The sequence below is a fragment of the Nelusetta ayraudi genome, unplaced genomic scaffold (genome assembly GCF_046127955.1).
Source record: "Nelusetta ayraudi isolate G7.1 ecotype Tasmania unplaced genomic scaffold, CSIRO-AGI_Nayr_v1 ptg000042l, whole genome shotgun sequence".
NCBI lineage: Eukaryota > Metazoa > Chordata > Actinopteri > Tetraodontiformes > Monacanthidae > Nelusetta > Nelusetta ayraudi.
The window spans coordinates 7,358,533-7,376,548 of record NW_027466092.1 but is presented as its reverse complement, the minus strand read 5'-3'; the positions used below and the strand labels follow the sequence as shown (position 1 = coordinate 7,376,548).

General features: G+C 42.5%; 1 protein-coding gene and 1 non-coding gene across 4 annotated transcripts; both read left to right on the top strand.

Annotated features, from left to right (window-relative positions):
* Positions 1 to 6,588: 6,588 nt before the first annotated feature.
* On the top strand, positions 6,589 to 17,122 carry LOC142893440 (uncharacterized). Of its 3 annotated transcripts, XM_076034008.1 has the most exons (12): positions 6,590 to 6,763; positions 6,870 to 6,974; positions 8,348 to 8,481; positions 10,944 to 11,079; positions 11,510 to 11,622; positions 12,326 to 12,482; positions 12,653 to 12,786; positions 13,451 to 13,571; positions 13,736 to 13,832; positions 13,924 to 13,999; positions 14,123 to 14,240; positions 16,656 to 17,122. In XM_076034008.1, the coding sequence occupies exons 1-11, from the start codon at positions 6,691 to 6,693 to the stop codon at positions 14,216 to 14,218; spliced, it is 1,242 nt and encodes a 413-aa protein (XP_075890123.1). In that variant the 5' UTR covers positions 6,590 to 6,690; the 3' UTR covers positions 14,219 to 14,240; positions 16,656 to 17,122. The 3 variants fall into 3 exon arrangements, with proteins under 3 accessions (XP_075890124.1, XP_075890123.1, XP_075890121.1); XM_076034006.1 differs by lacking the exon at positions 16,656 to 17,122 and having other exon boundaries at positions 14,123 to 15,616; XM_076034009.1 differs by lacking the exons at positions 6,870 to 6,974; positions 16,656 to 17,122 and having other exon boundaries at positions 6,589 to 6,763; positions 14,123 to 15,616.
* Positions 16,830 to 16,903, top strand: trnar-ucu (transfer RNA arginine (anticodon UCU)). Its single transcript has one exon. It is a non-coding gene; the product is annotated as a tRNA-Arg (tRNA).
* Positions 17,123 to 18,016: the final 894 nt, after the last annotated feature.

Here is an 18,016-nt window from a genome sequence, read left to right as displayed (position 1 = left end):
GTTTGTCCCGCATTAGTGCTTTAAGGGTCCACTCCACTCTCTCTAAGAGCTAGTTTTCTAGATCTTAAAATAGACTTTACTTTAATCTACTAAGGAAATTGTACAGTTACAGCTCAACGCAATCAAAGTAACCGAGTGGCTCTCTTCTACCAGAGACTGGTTGGTAGGTTGGTAATGAACAGCTAATCTTATAGCTAAATATTGCATTTAACCATCTTCTTCTCATTACTGCAATATTGTACTCAAAGGTTTTTCTAAAACTTACTAGCATGAATGATTACTTACTACTTACTAGTAGTAGTAGTAGCAGCAGCAGCTGTTGTAGATTATGTTGTTGTCGTTGCTGTTGTTGTAGTCTACCGCTTATATATATATATATATATATATATATATATATATATATATATATATATATATATATATATATATATATATATATATATATATATGTATATATATATATATATATATATATATATATATATATATGTATAGATAGATAGATAGATAGATAGATAGATAGATAGATATATGTAACCGAGTGGTAAACACTTGGGTCTTCTTTTTATTTTATTATGTTGTTGTGTATAGCTGCCACCAGGCGGCAGTCTACCGTTCGCCGGGTGTTGCAGAGTTATTTTGTTCTGTGTTTTTTTTTTTTTTTGAGATGCGCGAGCAAGAAAAAAAGAGACGCGACCCAGATAGCCAACATACACTGGAACGGAACTGGCCCGCATCCGCAGTACGGCAAAGGCGGAGCTGGCCCAGCTCCGTCTCACGCAAGTAGGGTCGGCTCTGATCAGTATTGCGGATCTGGACCGAATAAGTGTCAGACAAGCCAAATGTCTTTAGGTTACCTCCTGGAAAAGTGATCTGGGCCAGATCTGTAAAACGATATAAAAACGACACTGACTCTAGAAGCTGAAACCTCTATCTGGCACCGATCCGGTCCACAGTCAGAAAACATATCGGAGCTAGAAACGGAGGCAAGGACCTTAAAACGGATCCGGGCCAGATGTAATGGCTATCTGGGGAGTTCGGTCCTGAACGTTAAAGGTTGTTCCATGTGTTCACGGAGTCGTGACAGTAAAGCAAAGCCAGTAAAGCAAAGCATTAAAGCAAAGCCAATATGGTCATCACGAGTTAAAGGTGACTGTGTCGAGTAGATGAAGCATCTCCACAAGTGACTGTAATCCACCCAGTCCACTGCCGTATACCCTAAGAGGAGGCATTTTCTTTTGGTTGCCATTAAAATATCAAAGACACACCTGTCCCCTGATTTTTTGTTGTACGCCGGTGAATGCAGTTTTTTGCCGGCTACACATTTTGGTACCAGGAGTGGGGTGGTGTGCAGCAAACATTTTTTTTCCTTTATTCGTTTTTTTTTTTTTTTTTTTTTTTTTTGGCAACAAGTGTTTTATCCAGCTAGTTTGAAAATACGGCAGTGGTGAAGATTTCAGGAGCCGGTGTACCACCTTGAGGAGGAGTTTCATTGGATTCTGCTGGTGGTGCCTGAGAATTGCTGTTTGTCCTGGGATAGAGACTACGCTACAGAAGAATCCAGCATCGGCTGAGAGGGTTACAGCAGGAACACGGCAAGATTGAACTGGGCACCGAGATAGACTCTTCACACAATATCCTTGAAATCAAACTTTTCTCATTTGTATTGGAGTACAGTTGTTGTTGTTTTACTTTCCTTTTCTTTTTTTCATGATGTCTAATGATTCGGGTGATGAGGGCACTTCAGGTAATGCAAATGCTCAGGGTGATCTGTGGTGAATTCTTCTGGTGGCTTCGCGTGATGTAGATGTTGAAGGAGTCTTCAGTGACACAGACTTAGTTGTATAAAAACTGGTTTATTGCAAAGCAGTCAGAAGTCAGACAGGCACCATGGAAGCCTGGGGATGTCTCTGGGCCAGATGTGAGCAACTCCAATGATCCTTTGTTCACATCACCTCTTATACCCCCCAGCAACCAGGGAGTTAGATGCTAGGAGTGGGGGAGAATGTATACATTCCATAGTTGCACCCCCAATGGCCATCCGGCTACAACTTGATGGCAGTGGCCATAACAAGACCATATATGGAAACTGAGACCCCCTTAGGGAAGGAATGCAGCGGGTTCACTGCTGAGCTCACATCAGGCCATATACAGTTCAAATCATGTCATATACATAAGTTCAGATACTACAGATCAAAGCATAGGTGGGGCCACGGGCGTTTATGGTGACGTTACCAGACTGAATGAAGAGAAGACGGTGCTCAGGGAACAGTTTATCGAGGGTTTAAGGGATACAGCTCTACGCCGTGAGCTTCGGAAGCTGGTAAGAGAAAAACCTGATTCCAGCCTCTTAGATGTTAGAAGTGAGGCCTTGCTATGGGAAATTGAGGATGTGAAATCTCACCGTTCCAGAGTAGTTAAGAGTAACCATGTTAAATCTGAGGTTTCGGTTACCCAGTGTTCTATGAAGTCCGGTAAAGATGACGAAACCACCATACTCGACACTGTTCAGAAAGCAGTTGCTTAGCAGGAAAAGCAGTTAGCAGATCTCACCAAAACATTAGCTGACCTAACATGTGCTGTAAGTGAGCTAAGTAAGTGCAATTCAGATTTCACTTTTCAAGAGCCTAGGCCATGACCAAGGTACCAGCCAAAGTTCACACCAGATGGCCAGCCAATCTGCTTTAAATGTCGTGGCAGTGGCCATATTGCAAAAAAGTGTCCGCAGACTCGAATGAGTCCAAGTTCCCCAACCTTGGGCCACTCTGCAGCTCAGGAAAACTTGAACCCTCGATTGTCTTGAGCCAAGCAACTCGAGGGGAAGCCTTTGGCTCACCAAAAGCTCCAGGCAGAAATAACATTTTAGAGCGGGCAGTGGGGGAATGTAAAACGGTCAAGGTTAAAGTCCGGGGTGTGACAGTGCCATGCCTTCTCGACACTGGTAGCCAAGTCAGCACCATATCTGAGAGTTTCTTTAAAGAACACTTGGCAGAGAAGGGGGAAAATATCTGTCCTGCTTTTGAGTGGTTAAAGATCACTGCTGCAAATGGGTTGGAACTGCCTTATATTGGTTATGTAGAGCTTGACGTTGAGGTGATGGGACTGACTATTCCAGAGCGAGGGTTTTTAATTGTCAAAGATTCAGCACACTCCACCTCAGTCCCGGGACTGGTGGGAATGAACGTTGTCAAAAAATGCAGAGAGTTAGTGCACCAGGAGTTTGATACCACTATGCAGGGAAGACTCGATTCCGGTTGGAGAGAGGTTTTTCATCACCTTCACTCGGCAGATGTGGTGCAATGACCCTCTTTTGCTAGAGTAGCGGGTAGGGATGTGGTGCATGTCCCTGCTTCATCCCTTGCTACCGTCATGGCCAAGGGGTTTCGATCCACAAATCAGAAAGGTTCTCTGTCGCTGCTGGAGCCTACTGGTCTGCCACTGCCAGGAGGGTTGGTTGTAGTGCCCACTTTAGTTTCGTCTGAAGGCCACACTTTTCCTGTCCAAGTGAGGAATTTGTCAGATGAAGATGTGTGGTTGAAGTCGGGGACAAGATTGGGTTTACTGACACATGCTGATGGGATTCAAAGTGATGAAACCTGTGAGGTGCAGTTTCAAAGAATTTCAGCTGACACTGAAGAAGTCAGCATTGATAAACGTGCTGAGGCGGCACCAAATGCTCAATCTATTCTCAACCAGCTAAATGTTGGTGGTAACCCAGAACAGAGGAAACAGCTTGCTTCACTGTTGGCTAAATACTCTTTTGTGTTTGCTACAGAGGATGAAGACCTGGGTTTTACAGACAAAGTTCACCATAAGATCCACCTGACAGACGATGTGCCAGTGGTGCAGCCATACAGGCGGATACCACCTACCCAGTATGGTGAGGTCAGAGAGCACATCAGCAAGCTGCTGAGGAAAGGCGTCATGAAAGAAAGCACCAGTGCTTACGCTTCGCCCATTGTGCTGGTAAGGAAGTCAGATGGCACATTGAGACTTTGTGTTGATTATAGGAAACTCAATGCAAAGACCAGACGCAAAGCTTTTCCACTTCCAAGAATTGACGAAACTTTTGATGCACTGAGGGGGGCAAAATTCTTTTCGACCATAGACCTGGCCAGTGGGTATCACCAGGTGGCGATGCATTCGACTTGAGACTGTCCTCCGGAGACTGGCGGACACAGGTCTTAAGTTGAAGCTGCAGAAATGTGCTTTCCTGCAGGACACCGTCAAATTTCTTGGACATCAAGTGTCAGCAGGTGGTGTGGGAACAGATGATGCTAAGATCTCTGCAGTGAAGAATTGGGAGGTACCGACTAACGTGAAGGAGCTACAATCTTTCCTCGGTTTCTGTGGGTATTACCGTCGATTTATTTGTGGTTTCTCACAGATTGCAGGTCCATCGCATGACCTTGTTAACAAATGTTCTGGTGGAAGGGGCCGAGCAAAGACTTGTCCTAGATTTGCTGATGCATGGACACCAGAATGTCAAGGCTCTTTCATGCAGTTGAGAGAAAAACTGATGTCTGCTCCCATTTTGGGGTTTGCAGATTTTACACAGCCTTTCACAATCGACGGCTAGCCTATGCTAGCCGTCGGCTACGTGATGCTGAGAAAAATGACAGAAATTACAGCAGCATGAAGTTGGAGCTGCTGGCGTTAAAATGGGCAGTTTCAGAAAAATTCAGGGGTTATTTGCTTGGATCAAAATTTGTGGTTCTCACTGATAATAATCCTCTTTGCCATCTTCAGACTGCAAAATTGGGTGCGATAGAGCAGAGGTGGGTGGCCCAGCTCTCAATTTTTGATTTTGAAGTTAAGTACCGCCCGGGCAGTAGCAATGCTGCGGCGGATGCACTCTCTAGGCAGGAGTTTGCAGGGGAGCCTGAAGCCGCTCATGACTCGGAGTTTGACCATTGCATTTCGCTCTGTAATTTCATCGGCAGAGGAACACCTCTGGACACAGACCTGGTCACTGAAGGGCTGAAGTGCTACAGGGTGAGACAGATCCGTGCCTTGTAGTCAGATCCCGCGAGGACCAGTACTGAGCAAGGCAACACACCCACTCTTCCCGGTTAGTGACCCTGTGTTGAAGGTTTTCCGATCCTTTTGGGATCAGGGAAGAAGACCCAGCTTTAGGGAGAGGGTGGGTCTTTCAGCCCAAGTCAAGAAACTGCTAAAGCAGTGGGGTTTCATAAAAGAAAAGGAGGGGTTGCTTTACAGGGTGGTTCAGAATCCTCATCTTGGGGAAGTGTGGCAGATGCTAGTGCCAGGCTGTCTGAAAGACCAAGTTCTGGAGAGCCTGCACAATGGGATGGGACACCAGGGTATTGAGCGCACTGTGAACCTGCTGAAGGAGAAATGTTTTTGGGCGGGAATGTATGAAGATGTTGAAAGTTGGGTTAAAAACTGTGAGAGATGTGTTTTAACCAAAATGCCACAGCCAAAAATTCAGGCACCTGTTCAAGCCTTCTTAGCCTCCAGACCTCTAGAGGTGGTGGCTGTGGATTTCACAGTCCTTGAACCATCGTCGGATGGACGTGAAAATGTTCTTGTGGTTACTGATGTGTTCACCAAGTTCACACAGGCGTATCCCACGAAAGACCAAAAAGCTGAAAGGACCGCTAAGGTTTTACTCAGAGAGTGGTTCATGAAATACGGTGTGCCTGAGCGACTTCACTCCGACCAAGGTCGTAATTTTGAGAGTGAGGTTATTGCAGAGTTGTGCAAACTCTATGGGGTAAAAAAGACCCGAACAACTCCGTATAGACCACAAGGGAACGCGCAGTGTGAGAGGTACAATCGAACTGAGGACATTGCCTCCAGAGAGAAAAAGGCGCTGGCCAGAGTACCTTCCCGAGCTGGTATATGCCTATAATGTCACGCCTCACTCTTCAACAGGTTATGCATCTTTTTACTTACTCTTTGGGGTACAGCCACGTCTCCCAGTGGACGCTCTGCTGGGAAGAGAGTGTGAGTCTGACAGGAAGCAAGACTGGTTGTCAGTGCACCAGGAAAGGCTCAGACAAGCACATGACAAGGCAAGAATGTATTCAGAGAGAAAAGCTGCTGAAAGAGTTGCTCTACAAAATGAAAAAGTGTATTGTCCTCCAGTGGAGTTGGGTCAGTTGGTTTTCCTGAGACATAGACCTCAGGGCAGGAATAATATTTTTTTTTGGTTTGTTGTTGTATTTTTTCTTTTTCTTCTGTGTACTTTATGACCCTAAGAGGAGGCATTTTCTTTTGGTTGCCATTAAAAATATCAAAGACACACCTGTCCCCTGATTTTTTGTTGTACGCCGGTGAATGCAGTTTTTGCCGGCTACATATATCTATATCTATATCTATATCTATATCTATCTCTATATATCTATATCTATCTCTCCCCCCCCCCCCCCCCTCTCTCTCTCTCACTCTCTCTCACTATATACTTCACATTCATGCGTTTACACACTGTTATTCACTTCAACGTCAACGTCAAATCAAAGAGTCCTTGTTTTTTGGGTCGTGGAAATGCGGAAAAGCTCCGCCCATTTCCAGCAACTTCCAGCCTCTCACACGTATTTCGCCTGAACAAGTTCGATCCTTGCACGTCGCCACGGAGATTTACTGCCGTTATCGTGGCAACAGCGTGGGAACCACACGCCGGACAACTGGATTACTTTCAAAAAGTTTTGGAAACAAAGCTTCGAAATGACTACGATCGTCCCGAGTTTGTTCTTTGTAATTGTCAACATAATCTTCGTAACAGCGGAATCATCGTCAGGTAAAATATGTTCTTACAGTACATGTGTAGCATGTATGTTACGCTCTGTTTGTGTTGTTATTTACTTGTGTGACGATTTGTTCTGTCGATGATCGGTTTGTTCTAGCGTTGAAGAGGTGTTGGTGTCCGGATCAGGGAGTCAGTGAAGGCAGCACATCGGTGATTAGCAAAGAGCTCGACGGGGGTGTGAGAGTGCGGAATTCGACCGAAGGTGAGACACAGGAGAGGTTTTTTTTTTTAAGTGTGTGTGTGTGTGTGTGTGTGTGTGTGTGTGTGTGTGTGTGTGTGTGTGTGTGTGTGTGAGAGAGAGAGAGAGAGAGAGAGAGAGAGAGAGAGAGAGAGAGAGAGAGAGAAGCGCTGGCTCCGGAGTACAAGTTCAATGAATTCTACCAGAGGTTTCATGGTCGTGAGTCGAGGAGGGGACGTTTCAATAGGTTTTTTATCATTATTATTATTATTATTATTATTATTATTATTATTATTATTATTATTATTATTATTATTAATATTATTATTATTATTATTATTTTTATCAATCTTGGTTCAATGTTGACGGTAAAACGCTCCAGCTTCTCAGTAGTAATGCCGCTGCCACTGGTTGACGTCCGGGGAGAGGTCCGGTGGTGGCAGAGGAATATGAGGAAATCTCGTCTGTAAAGACTAAAACTGTTTTTTCTTACTTACTGGTTAAGATAATACCAACTCTCCTGCTCATCAACTACAGGATTGAAATACAAAGAAAGAAAGAAAGAAAGAAAGAGCCGACAGTATTGCAACACAAAAGTGACAGACAAACAAACAAGCACAACACCTATACGGGGGTGGGCAAGACTGATGGGCCACAATGGGTTCCAAAATGTGAGGAGGGGCCGGAGCGGGAGCTGATGGATGGAGTGTTTTGGTGGGACACCTCATGGGACATGTAGGAAACATTTTTGTCTCAAGCAGGTTTGTGTCTTTCTTTTGTTCTGACAAGGGTTCTGTTTGTCCTACCTTGACTTAATTGGGCAGAGCTTCCGCCTTCCTCAGAAGTGTCACTTAAGTGGCTCGTGTGACTCGTCTTTGTCAGCTGATGTTCTGGACCATGTCCAGGATGTTGCTCCAGCTCTGAGAGCAACATCCTGGTTCATTGACCCCGGTTCCCGTCTCCTTATTTCAAGCCTGACCGACTTGTCAAATCTGACAGGTCCGTCACACCTCCATAATAGCAGCTGATAGTGACACTTCTGAGGAAGGCGGAAGCTCTGCTGAATCATGTCAAGGTAATACAAACAGAGCCCTTGTCTGAACAAAATAAAAACACAAACCTATAAATTCTTCAAGGTCGGTGGGCCGCATTAAAAAGCTTAACGGGCTGAATATGGCCCCCGGGCCGTAGTTTGCCCATGCCTGGTCTATACCTTGATCCATGGTCTATACATATACATATACCTTGATAATAACACTCAGGAATTTATACCCAGTCGGAGGGGTGGCGGTTATGGTCAAAGAATGGACTCATGGAAAGGCATGTTATTCAATCCATTTCACTTTCACATTCAATTTTTACTTTGTCAATCATCTTTTCTTGTCTTTCGACTGTAGGGCAAAGCTTGGCACCACGGGATGTGAGCCTAGAGTGGATCAATGACTTTAAGCCTCAGCTTTCATGGAAACCGCCACTGCATTTACCAGGGGACTGTTGTTTTCGTGTCAGTGTACAAGCCACCCGGTACAACGTATGTATGCCTGTTGTTTTCTTCATTTGGTTGTTTGTTACATCGACTGTTTTTTCCTGGGATGTAAAGGGACTTTTATAACCAAAGGCTTTGATGCGGGATGGGTCACCCAAAATTGAAGTCTGGGTTTTGGGTTTGACCCTATTAGCATATTATAACACCTTTACCAAGATGACGGTCCAACGGCCTTTAGGCCCATCCCTAAATTCCCACTTTTGTGGTTAATACATTGGACTCTCAACTGGTGACTTGTCCAGGTTGTAACCCTGCCGTCTCCCAATGACAGCCGGGATAAGCTCCAGCAAAACCCTGCGACCATGAGTGCAGGAGAAAGCGGCTTTGGAAGGTGAATTGAATAGAAGATGAATTTTATTTCCAGTTTAACTTTATTAGGAGCATTACATATGGGTCAGTCACAGGAATCACGATTCGTATATTGGTCAATGTAACCATCAATGTTTGTTGGTTCGCGGTAAGTTTTCTTTAGCAGATGATCGCGACAATGAGTACAATGAGCAGTGGTGAAATTGGTTGATTGAGCTAACAGATAAATTATACCCATCACACAGTTGACTTAAATCTAAACAAACAAAAAAAATCTATCCGACTGACGCAAAAATTAGAACACTGACCATTATGTAGCCGAGTACTTACAAACTGTGCATCATCTGCCTGATCGAAATATTCAGGACCAGATCCACCAAGAATGTGAAGGTGAAGGTGAATTGCGGCGCTTTTTGCAGCGAGTTTGCGGCCGTGATCTCCACCACCTTTACGTCCTTATCTAACGATACGCACGTGCAAAAACGCCCAGAAATGCGGCAACAATGTCGTTGTGGATCAGGCGGTGTTTCCAGCGAGGCATATTTGCATAGAAAGGGGGGTCATTTTGCCCCCAAAGGACCTATTTAAATATATTCAAATAAGGCCGGTGCAGCCCTGCCGCCACCTGCGCCTCAGCTCATTTTTCCCTCGCTCTCCACCTTCACGTCCTCGCTGTGGAGAGGACGCACTGTGTTTGGTACTATTTGCGCTGATTTTCTGGCGCAACAGCCGGGCAATCGTTTTGTGGATCTGGCCCTAAATTTTTCATCCACCAAAATGGTGAGCAAATCATGTGGACGTGAAATGAGACCTGGTGACTGACAACACACTGCTGACTGGATAGAATTGGTGCTGGTTCTGAGTGATCTGAGTGAAGGATCCCAAATGATCACCGAATGATGTGGGCGGGACATGGCAGCCATCAATCATTTACACGTTGAAAATAAATAATGAATAAATAGATAGATATAAATAGATAGATATATTTTGCGTTTTGCTGGTGGTCATTTGGTGCTGTTGCCAACCCAGCTTTCACTTTAGTGTTTCTACAAGTTTTGCTATGTTATTTAGACAAACTTTGTTGTACAATACAGAGAGGTTCTAGCCATGCTAGCACTCCTTTTCTGAGTACTGCTCATCACGAGTCAAAAGTGGATTAATCCCAACTGAAGTCTTTTTATTTGGTGTGGTGTTCTGTGATCTTTTTTTTGCTTCAGTTTGTTATGACAAAAGCAGGAAACAAATTTGGAAAGCTGCCCTGAGAAGTCCCGAAAGAGGACAAAGATTAAATGAAAGAAATGCAGGAAGCCATTAAAAGTCCTGCACATGGGCACGTCCATGGGCAGTTATATTAAGTTATGTTTAATTTGTGGATTTCTGTTTTAGGGTTCGGGTTAGGCAGTCCGTTTTCCAGTCTGTTTCGATTCATGTGTTGCCCAGTCATGTTTTCTTTCTCTTGGTTATTTTGCTTCTTGCATAGTGTTTATATTATACGCTTTCCACTCAGAGTTGTTTTGCCTTGACAGGGTGATTTTTCCTTTGAATTTTGTCTTTTTCCTTGAAAGAGTGTTTTTTCTTTGGGTATGTTGTAAGCTTGTTTATTTGAACTTTGAATCCTGAGTTGTGCAATTGGGTTGAAATCCAAGCGGAGTCGAATCAAGTTGCATCCTTATTCTATTGTCAATGGTATAACAAATTACCTCCTGAAGGTTTTTCTCCATACCCCATCTTTTTTTTTTGTTCTCCTCTAGCATGCTAATCCCTAATAGTTCAGTTAAACACCATTGCATATCCAGCCTGTAGCAGCGACAACTCTTAACCGTTGCACCAGATGTCTACAAGAAAATTCCAGAAGGATGTTCCCAAAACATTCCCTCTGGTTAGCAACCTGGAAAGAAAGTTGGCAAAGGTCTGCTTGTCCAGTGCAGTGATCTTCAATGACAATTGAAACATAGCAACTTAGCAATACAGTTTCTATGTTGCTATTATGTCTGATGGTAATAAGATCTTGCAGTCGCATCCATTGTTAACAGGTCTGTTTTGTGAAACATTTCCTTCCTTGGCTGCACTTCTTGGAATTGTAACTGCCTGATGGTCATTTTTTGCCCCCCCCCTGTTCTTTTCTTCCCCATCCTCAGGAAATAGACCTGTGTCCAAATGAAAGTAACTTTAGTGGACTCTATTTCACAAAGGAAAGTTCTCTGAACATGTCTGTTCAGACCATCTGCAACAATATGATGAGTGAGCCTGTCATTAAGACCAACATGTATCCAGGTAGCGTAAGAGCTTTAAAATGTATGGCATCCTATTGAAAAAAACGATTTGATGATATGATTGATGATTATAAATATCTAGAATGTAAAATTAATTTTTAGCTAAGCAATGCTACAGATAACAGTCTATTAATACGATGTATTTATACAGTTAAGAATCCCTTTTAAAATAAAAATCACCTACACTAATGATGTGTAATATTCAATACTTTTTTTTAATAGCAGTGCAACATTTGTTTTATTCAGTTGCCAGAATGCAGGCAGAAGAAAGAATTATACACTGTAGCCTTTTGTAACACCTGTCACAAAAGGCTACAGTGCACTGTGGTCCAGGGAAAAATGAAGACCTGAAAAACATACCATATTGAACCATAAATTCCACTGAAGAGACATGTTTTTACCCAGTGATTTTATTCACTGCTATCTCTCAGAACTTGTGAGTGCGCTGGACTGCGACATCATATCCACCAACCAAATCCGCTGCTCCTGGACTCCACTCCCTGGGGCACCAGAGTCTCAATTTTTCTACAGGTGGGTACAATTTGTTGGACAATTTTGAATGGTTTGTATTTTTGTATTTTTACAGACTATCAGTGTTAGTGTGTGTGTGATCGAGAGCTGACACGTGGTTTTTGCTGATCAATTTAAGAATTCAGGGTTAAATCTTGGTCACACTCGCATTCACAACTGCGGACAATTTAGACTTTCCAGTTGGCCTAATACGCACATCTTTGGACTCTGGGATGCAGCCAAAGAGCCACAAAGAAAATATTGTTTCGCTGTTTTCCAAGGCATATAATCTCTAAAACACACGTGTTAAACTGCGACAAATTTGGCCGCAGTGCAATTATATTTGGCTCACAGGGCAATGCAAAATCACTACTAGAGCTGGCCCGCCAGTATTATACAGCATTTGTAACACTACAAATCCCAGAATGCTCTGCTCAATCAAGACATGGACGTTCATTGAAGGATATTATTATTACTTAATTGGTTTGTTGTTGTTACTTTATTTTGAAATTTATTGGAAAAAGGTGTCTTTTGAAATTTAAATCAGAAGGTCCACATATAAAGGTTCACTGTTATATCTTATGGAAAAAACTTTTATATATATATATAATATATATAATAAATATCAATGTTGGCCAGCTGCAATGTCCAAGTGTGAAACTTTGGCCTACTGTGTCTTTGAGTTTGACAGAGGAAGAAAATGCCTCTTCTCTCCTAGGTTAATAGCTTCTGGCCAGCCCACTACAAATCTGCTACCGTGCCCACACCTTCACAATGATGGCAAGTTGATCGTCTGTGACATTCAGACGCCTGTCGCCAACAACATTGAGGTCCTGTTTAAGGGAACTGTGGATGGCAAGCCTGTCAGAAACACCTTCGATAAAAGTCTGTTCGGTAAGTAGCTCACGCACCGCTTCACTGAGCTCTCAAGACGCTCATGATGTTCCCCCACTCGGCTTCACTTCAGCGGTGTTGTCACAGCTGATAGGCTAAAGTTGTTTGATAAAAAAATATTGTACCCAGATTTGACTATGCTTTCTGTGATGTTTTGTCCTCCATTGCAGTCAAACCTTTAGTCACGAAGTGGAGTGTTACGAAAACTGACCGCAAATTCAACATTTCCTGGGTTTGTCCTGATATCCCAAAACCACATAGACGGGAGTTTGTGGTTATTTACACCGAATGTGCAAAACCAAAGGTGAGATGTGCAGCAGTAGTAATGCAGTTATCTTTCAAAGGGCACATGTTTCCAGCATGCCCAGGTCTTAATCAGGTCTTTATTTTTCGTCCATGACTCTCTTGGATGAAAAAAAAACAAAAACTCTCCAGAAAAAGAACATTAGCCTCGTTGTCAGCTTCCCGAAAAAAGGCTTCCTGTTAAAAGTGATGAAAACTCACAAACACAAGGTGGCTAGGAAAGCAGATTCACAGTCACTGTTTTGGGCAGGGATGTCGTCACTAACTTGAGTGAGGTCGGTGCCCCATGTGTTAATGGTGTGGCACACACCTCCTGAAAGTGTAGCAAGAAAGTAATGGGAGTTGAAGATGGAGTTTTCTCATCCCTGTGGTGTTCACTGGCATAGACACGTGTAAAATGGAGTGAATTTTGCATGATGCGAGACCTTTTAGTGTCTTGTTTTTCAATCTTGGTCTTGTTTCATCCTCTTATGTTACGTCTTTGCAAGATTTTAAGCATTTCATTATTATTATTATTATTATTATCATTATTATCATTATTATTATCATTATTATTATACAGCGTTTTACAACGATTGTTTGCTTACACACAATTCATCCACACTGCCATGCATGCTCTCTAACACTCAACTGATCATCATAATTGTGTCCCTCTTGTTTGTCAGCCGTCAGGTATAATTAAAAGCTTACACATTGAGATTGATCGGCTGCCCAACTGCCGCTACTGCTTCGCCATCGAAACACATGTGTACCCAAAAGAGGCCAGGACCGAGGAGGAATGTTTTGGTATGACAATAATCCTTCCTCACCTTTTTCTAAAACAACTCTTAAAATCCACAGCTTTTCCACCTGTCATTTGCAGGAGTTTTAGGATCAAGCTTGCAATGGACACTCAACTAAGTACATTTGATGTGTTTTTCACCCACACACACACACACACACACATGCAGATGCAGACCTAGACCTAGACGTCTTTGTGTTGGCTGCTGTCATTGTCCCACTGGCGTGCGCTGGTCTGGCAGTGCTTGCCTTGGTGTGCTGCATAAGGTCTGTTTTTTTGGGGTTTTTTTTTGTTTTTTTTAAATCTAACTTCTTTTGTTTCCTCATTTGCCACTGACATTCATTTTTATTTCTGCAGGAATAAGGATTACATATTTCCTCCAATACCCAAACCTCGGGACCTCCTCAGTGATATTTCGGACAACAACAATAAAGTAACTGTCGCCACCTTCCATAGATCTGACAGAGGGGTGCTTGCTAGGCTAACATGACACAGGTCAGAAAAGCTACATTAGGGTGACCTGCAACAACTGAGACTTTGCTCCTCTTTTTCGCAGATGCAATTTGGAAACCTTTATTTTCCATTAGAAGTGGAAGAACTCTTTAAAATCACTCTGGTGATGGATCCTCCGATCGACGCGCTGGAGTCGTGACATGCTTGCAATTGTGACAGCTGTAAGTCTGTAACGCTTCCGGTGAGGCCTTGATGTTGTAACACTTGTCTTGCACTATGGTGTACATGTGTTTTTTGTCGTATAAGGGCAATTGATCAAATCAAACTAGAGTAACAAAACATTATTGAAAACAGGCACGTGTCTAAAAAGTAAACACACGGTATATATATATATTTTTTTTTTACAGAAAACGATAAGATTACTTCTTTTGTTACATATGTTTTTTTGGGTTTTTGGCTTTTAAGCATTAATGCCAGTAGCTCACAGTGCCTCATTTGCGTGGAATCCAGCAGACAGCAAGCGGGATTTGATTTTAGTGGAGAGAAGGATGGTTGTTTTTGAGACGTAGCCAACAGAGAACACTGTCAACAGCATTGGTGGTGCTGTCTATAAAAGTGAGAAAAAAGAAAAAAAGAATTACTTTATATTCTCTGTCATGACAGAAATGACAGCTGGATGTGGTGCGGTTCCCAAATGTAAGGAGAAAAAAAGTCGAACAAATTTTTGTCATTGTTATGTTGGTATACAGTGATACAGCGATTTCACCATGTTTCCTCTGTTCCCTGTTCTCTCAGAGCTATAATAATGTGATCGGAGCTCTGCGTTTGGTTGTTCCTATTCTGTCCAGCAGGTGGCCTCCATTTCCCTGCTTCTTGGCTGCTAGATTCCTTTGTCAGTGCTAGTAGTATGGTTGTACTATAGGAAGCTTTTCTTGTATTTTGCACCTGTTCTTCCACATGCGGGGCATGACGTTCTTTTTACCTCACTTGTTAGTTGTGGCTTACAGCGATGCTTTTTCACTTATTTTCATTTTCTGTTGTACAGATTTTTTTTTCTAATGCATGTTTGGTTGAATGCTTGACATTTTTGTGAAAGAATTTTGAAAGTGTCTTTTATGTTCTGAGCTCAGTGGTTTGCTGCAGTGACCGTCACTTCAAAGATTTTACCTATTCATATGAACATTTTGTACATTTTAAATGCATCAAGATTTTGTGAAAATGTACAATCTGAATGAAGGACATCTTTCTTAGAAACTCAGGAGAAGTTAAACTACAGCTACTGAAAAATAAATCTTATTGTGAGTCATATTGAATTCAAGTTATCATAATTAACGCTTCCACTTTTCTTGACGTGTTCCTTCATTTCTCAAAATCCTACAATATCACAAGGGAAGTATTGAGTGCGATGGCTATAGTCTTAGTGCCAGGAGAGAGGTGGGGGTCATTTTTATGTGGTGTTGAAGTGTTGTAGTATTTAGTGCATCCAGAAAGTATTCACTTTTTCCACATTTTTAATGCTACAATTAATTTTTTCCCAAAATGAATTCAATTCATTTTCCACTAAATATTCTACACACAACACCACTATAATGATGTGGGGGAAAAAAGAAATTACACAAGAATGAGGCTGTAACAAAATGTTGAAAAAGTGAATAGCTATAAATACTTTCTGGGTGCAGCTGTAGTAATGATCTACTACAGCTGCAGCTTAAGAAACAGTTCGTCACAACATGGGAAGTAGAGTCTGTCTCGACTGATCAGCAGAGAGAACTGAAGCAGGATGGGGAAGTTTTGAAATTGTTGGTTTTGTTGCGAAAGCGGTGAATGATTGAGACGTTTTTGTTGAACACCATGCGTTACTTTGAGTGACTGTCGATGCCCAGTTGGAAGTGAAATAATCCGAACAAAACGAAACACACATAATGTGTACTCTGTTCAAGTAACGAGTAAGTGAAAATGTAGCGTGAGCACAAATGCAACAAAAAGCCCTTTTAATTCAGCTGCAGGAGGTGTCATCACTGCGTTGCCATGGGTGTCCTCGACCACAAAAAGAAGAAAATGCAGCTGAGAGTGAAATTCATTGTTGTGTCAGAGTGTGGTGAAGGGCGTAGAGGGAAGGAGTTGCACAATTCTGCGTCTGATGCAATCCTGGTGTAACCTACGTCCAACCACCCCCCACGCCCCCATACTCCCTTCCCGATTTCTGCACGATTTACACTGACCGTACCAACATACAAGGAGACGACATGCAATATGTCACAGCATAATCATTTACTGCAATATTTGTTGAGTATGAAACAAAACAAAACAGCAAACTGAAAGACAGTTATTTGCTTTTATCATATCGGTTATATATAATTATGACTTGCTCCGGTAATTGTCCATCTTCAGCCCAGTAACCAATTTATTTAACCTCAATTGTTAGATCACAGAAACACGTCGAGATTACTCCGGTGTATGAACGAGTAAAAATCCCCGAGAGATTGTGATGGGCACGCTCGTTCTAAATTAGCTTGACAGAAACAAGTTTCCTCGTGAGACACTTTTGAAATAAAAGCCAGACCGTACGTAAAGCCCACCCCGGCCTGCTCCAGCTTTTTATTTCCCCATGTCTGGCCTCTCAATTTCCTTTGCAGAGTGGCTAACTTGACGCAGCTTCAAAACGAGCATACACCAATAGCACCCTCTAGCGGCGGAAGTCGGTACAACCGGTATACCGCAGACTGGTCCTGATGCTGCAGGGATGCGGAGAGAGGCGATTGGACAGGATATGAATGAAAACTGTACGAGAGCCGTGATATACCGGCGCAGTCTCTGTGGCGCAATGGAATAGCGCGCTGGACTTCTAATCCAGAGGCTCCGGGTTCGAGTCCCGGCAGAGATGGGTCACTCTGCATGCCGAACGGCAGACCTGCGGTCCTTTTTTTTCCTTGACGATGATGGTTTAGCTGTGTTTTTTTCTTTGTCTTGATTTCATGCTAATGTGTGTTTTATGTGTTTGGGGTTATCATCAACCTTGTTGCTACATAAAACCCTTTGCAGATAATCCGGCCCGTATGATATTGTGTGGTGAATTCAAAACAGTGGATTTAAAAAAACAAAAGATTGTTTGAAGATAAAATCCAATACAACCCTAAATTAAGTGTGTTGGCGTGAAGACTAAGAAGAGTCCTCTGAAATGGCTGTCATTAGAATATTTTATTTGAGATTAATTCAAAAATGAGAAATAGGAAAAAAAACAAAAAAAACAATGTAATGTGTGTGATGTAAAAATGTTTGCCTTTTTTTTTAATGATGTTTTAATTTAGAAGGAGTGAGCTGAATGAAAACCATTTTCGATCATAGATTTTACAAAGTGCTGTCATGTATATGCGTTTTGTATGAACCCTTATTTTGCATTAGCTTGCATTTGAACCTGAACACTATGCCGAAGAACATTTGATTGTCAGACTGCAGCAGACACTTCTTATTTAATAAATCTTGAAATATTAGAATCCTCCTCTCGCCGGTAAATTAGCCGCGAGGGCAAGCACAATGCGAATATATTTTCAAAATCCTTGTTGCACTCGTGGGGCAACGAGCAAAAACATCGCTGACGCAAGGGGGCGCAACAGCATCAGTGTAGTTGACTTTCCATGGGTTTGGGGAGGAGCTGGTTCCCCCCGAGCTGTGTGAACGACATGGAAAAACTGTGGGTTTTTCTTTGTAAACTTGAGTTCCAATTGTTTTTCATTGCAACGGTGTGATGGATCCGCTACACCAGTAATTGTCTGTAGCCTTCTGTCACTCATATCTAAAAAGAAATAGAGCTGGTTCCCATATTAAATACGTTGCTCCTCTAAATTTGTAACCTCCTCTGTTATTACTAGAGGTGTATCCTTTACTAAGGTGTCTGACAAAATGACCTAATGTCTTGATGGCACTCCTGTGTGAGCCTCATGTTCATGTTCAGCATGTGCATGTGAATAACATCCTTGCAGAAACATGAAAATCCCCT

Coding starts and splice junctions, on each gene's coding strand:
- LOC142893440 (XM_076034008.1), top strand. CDS start 6,691: ATGACTACGATCGTCCCGAGTTTGTTCTTTGTAATTGTCAACATAATC. Junction 6,764..6,869: donor AACAGCGGAATCATCGTCAG/GTAAAATATGTT, acceptor GGTTTGTTCTAG/CGTTGAAGAGGTGTTGGTGT. Junction 14,000..14,122: donor TTTCGGACAACAACAATAAA/GTAACTGTCGCC, acceptor TCTTTTTCGCAG/ATGCAATTTGGAAACCTTTA.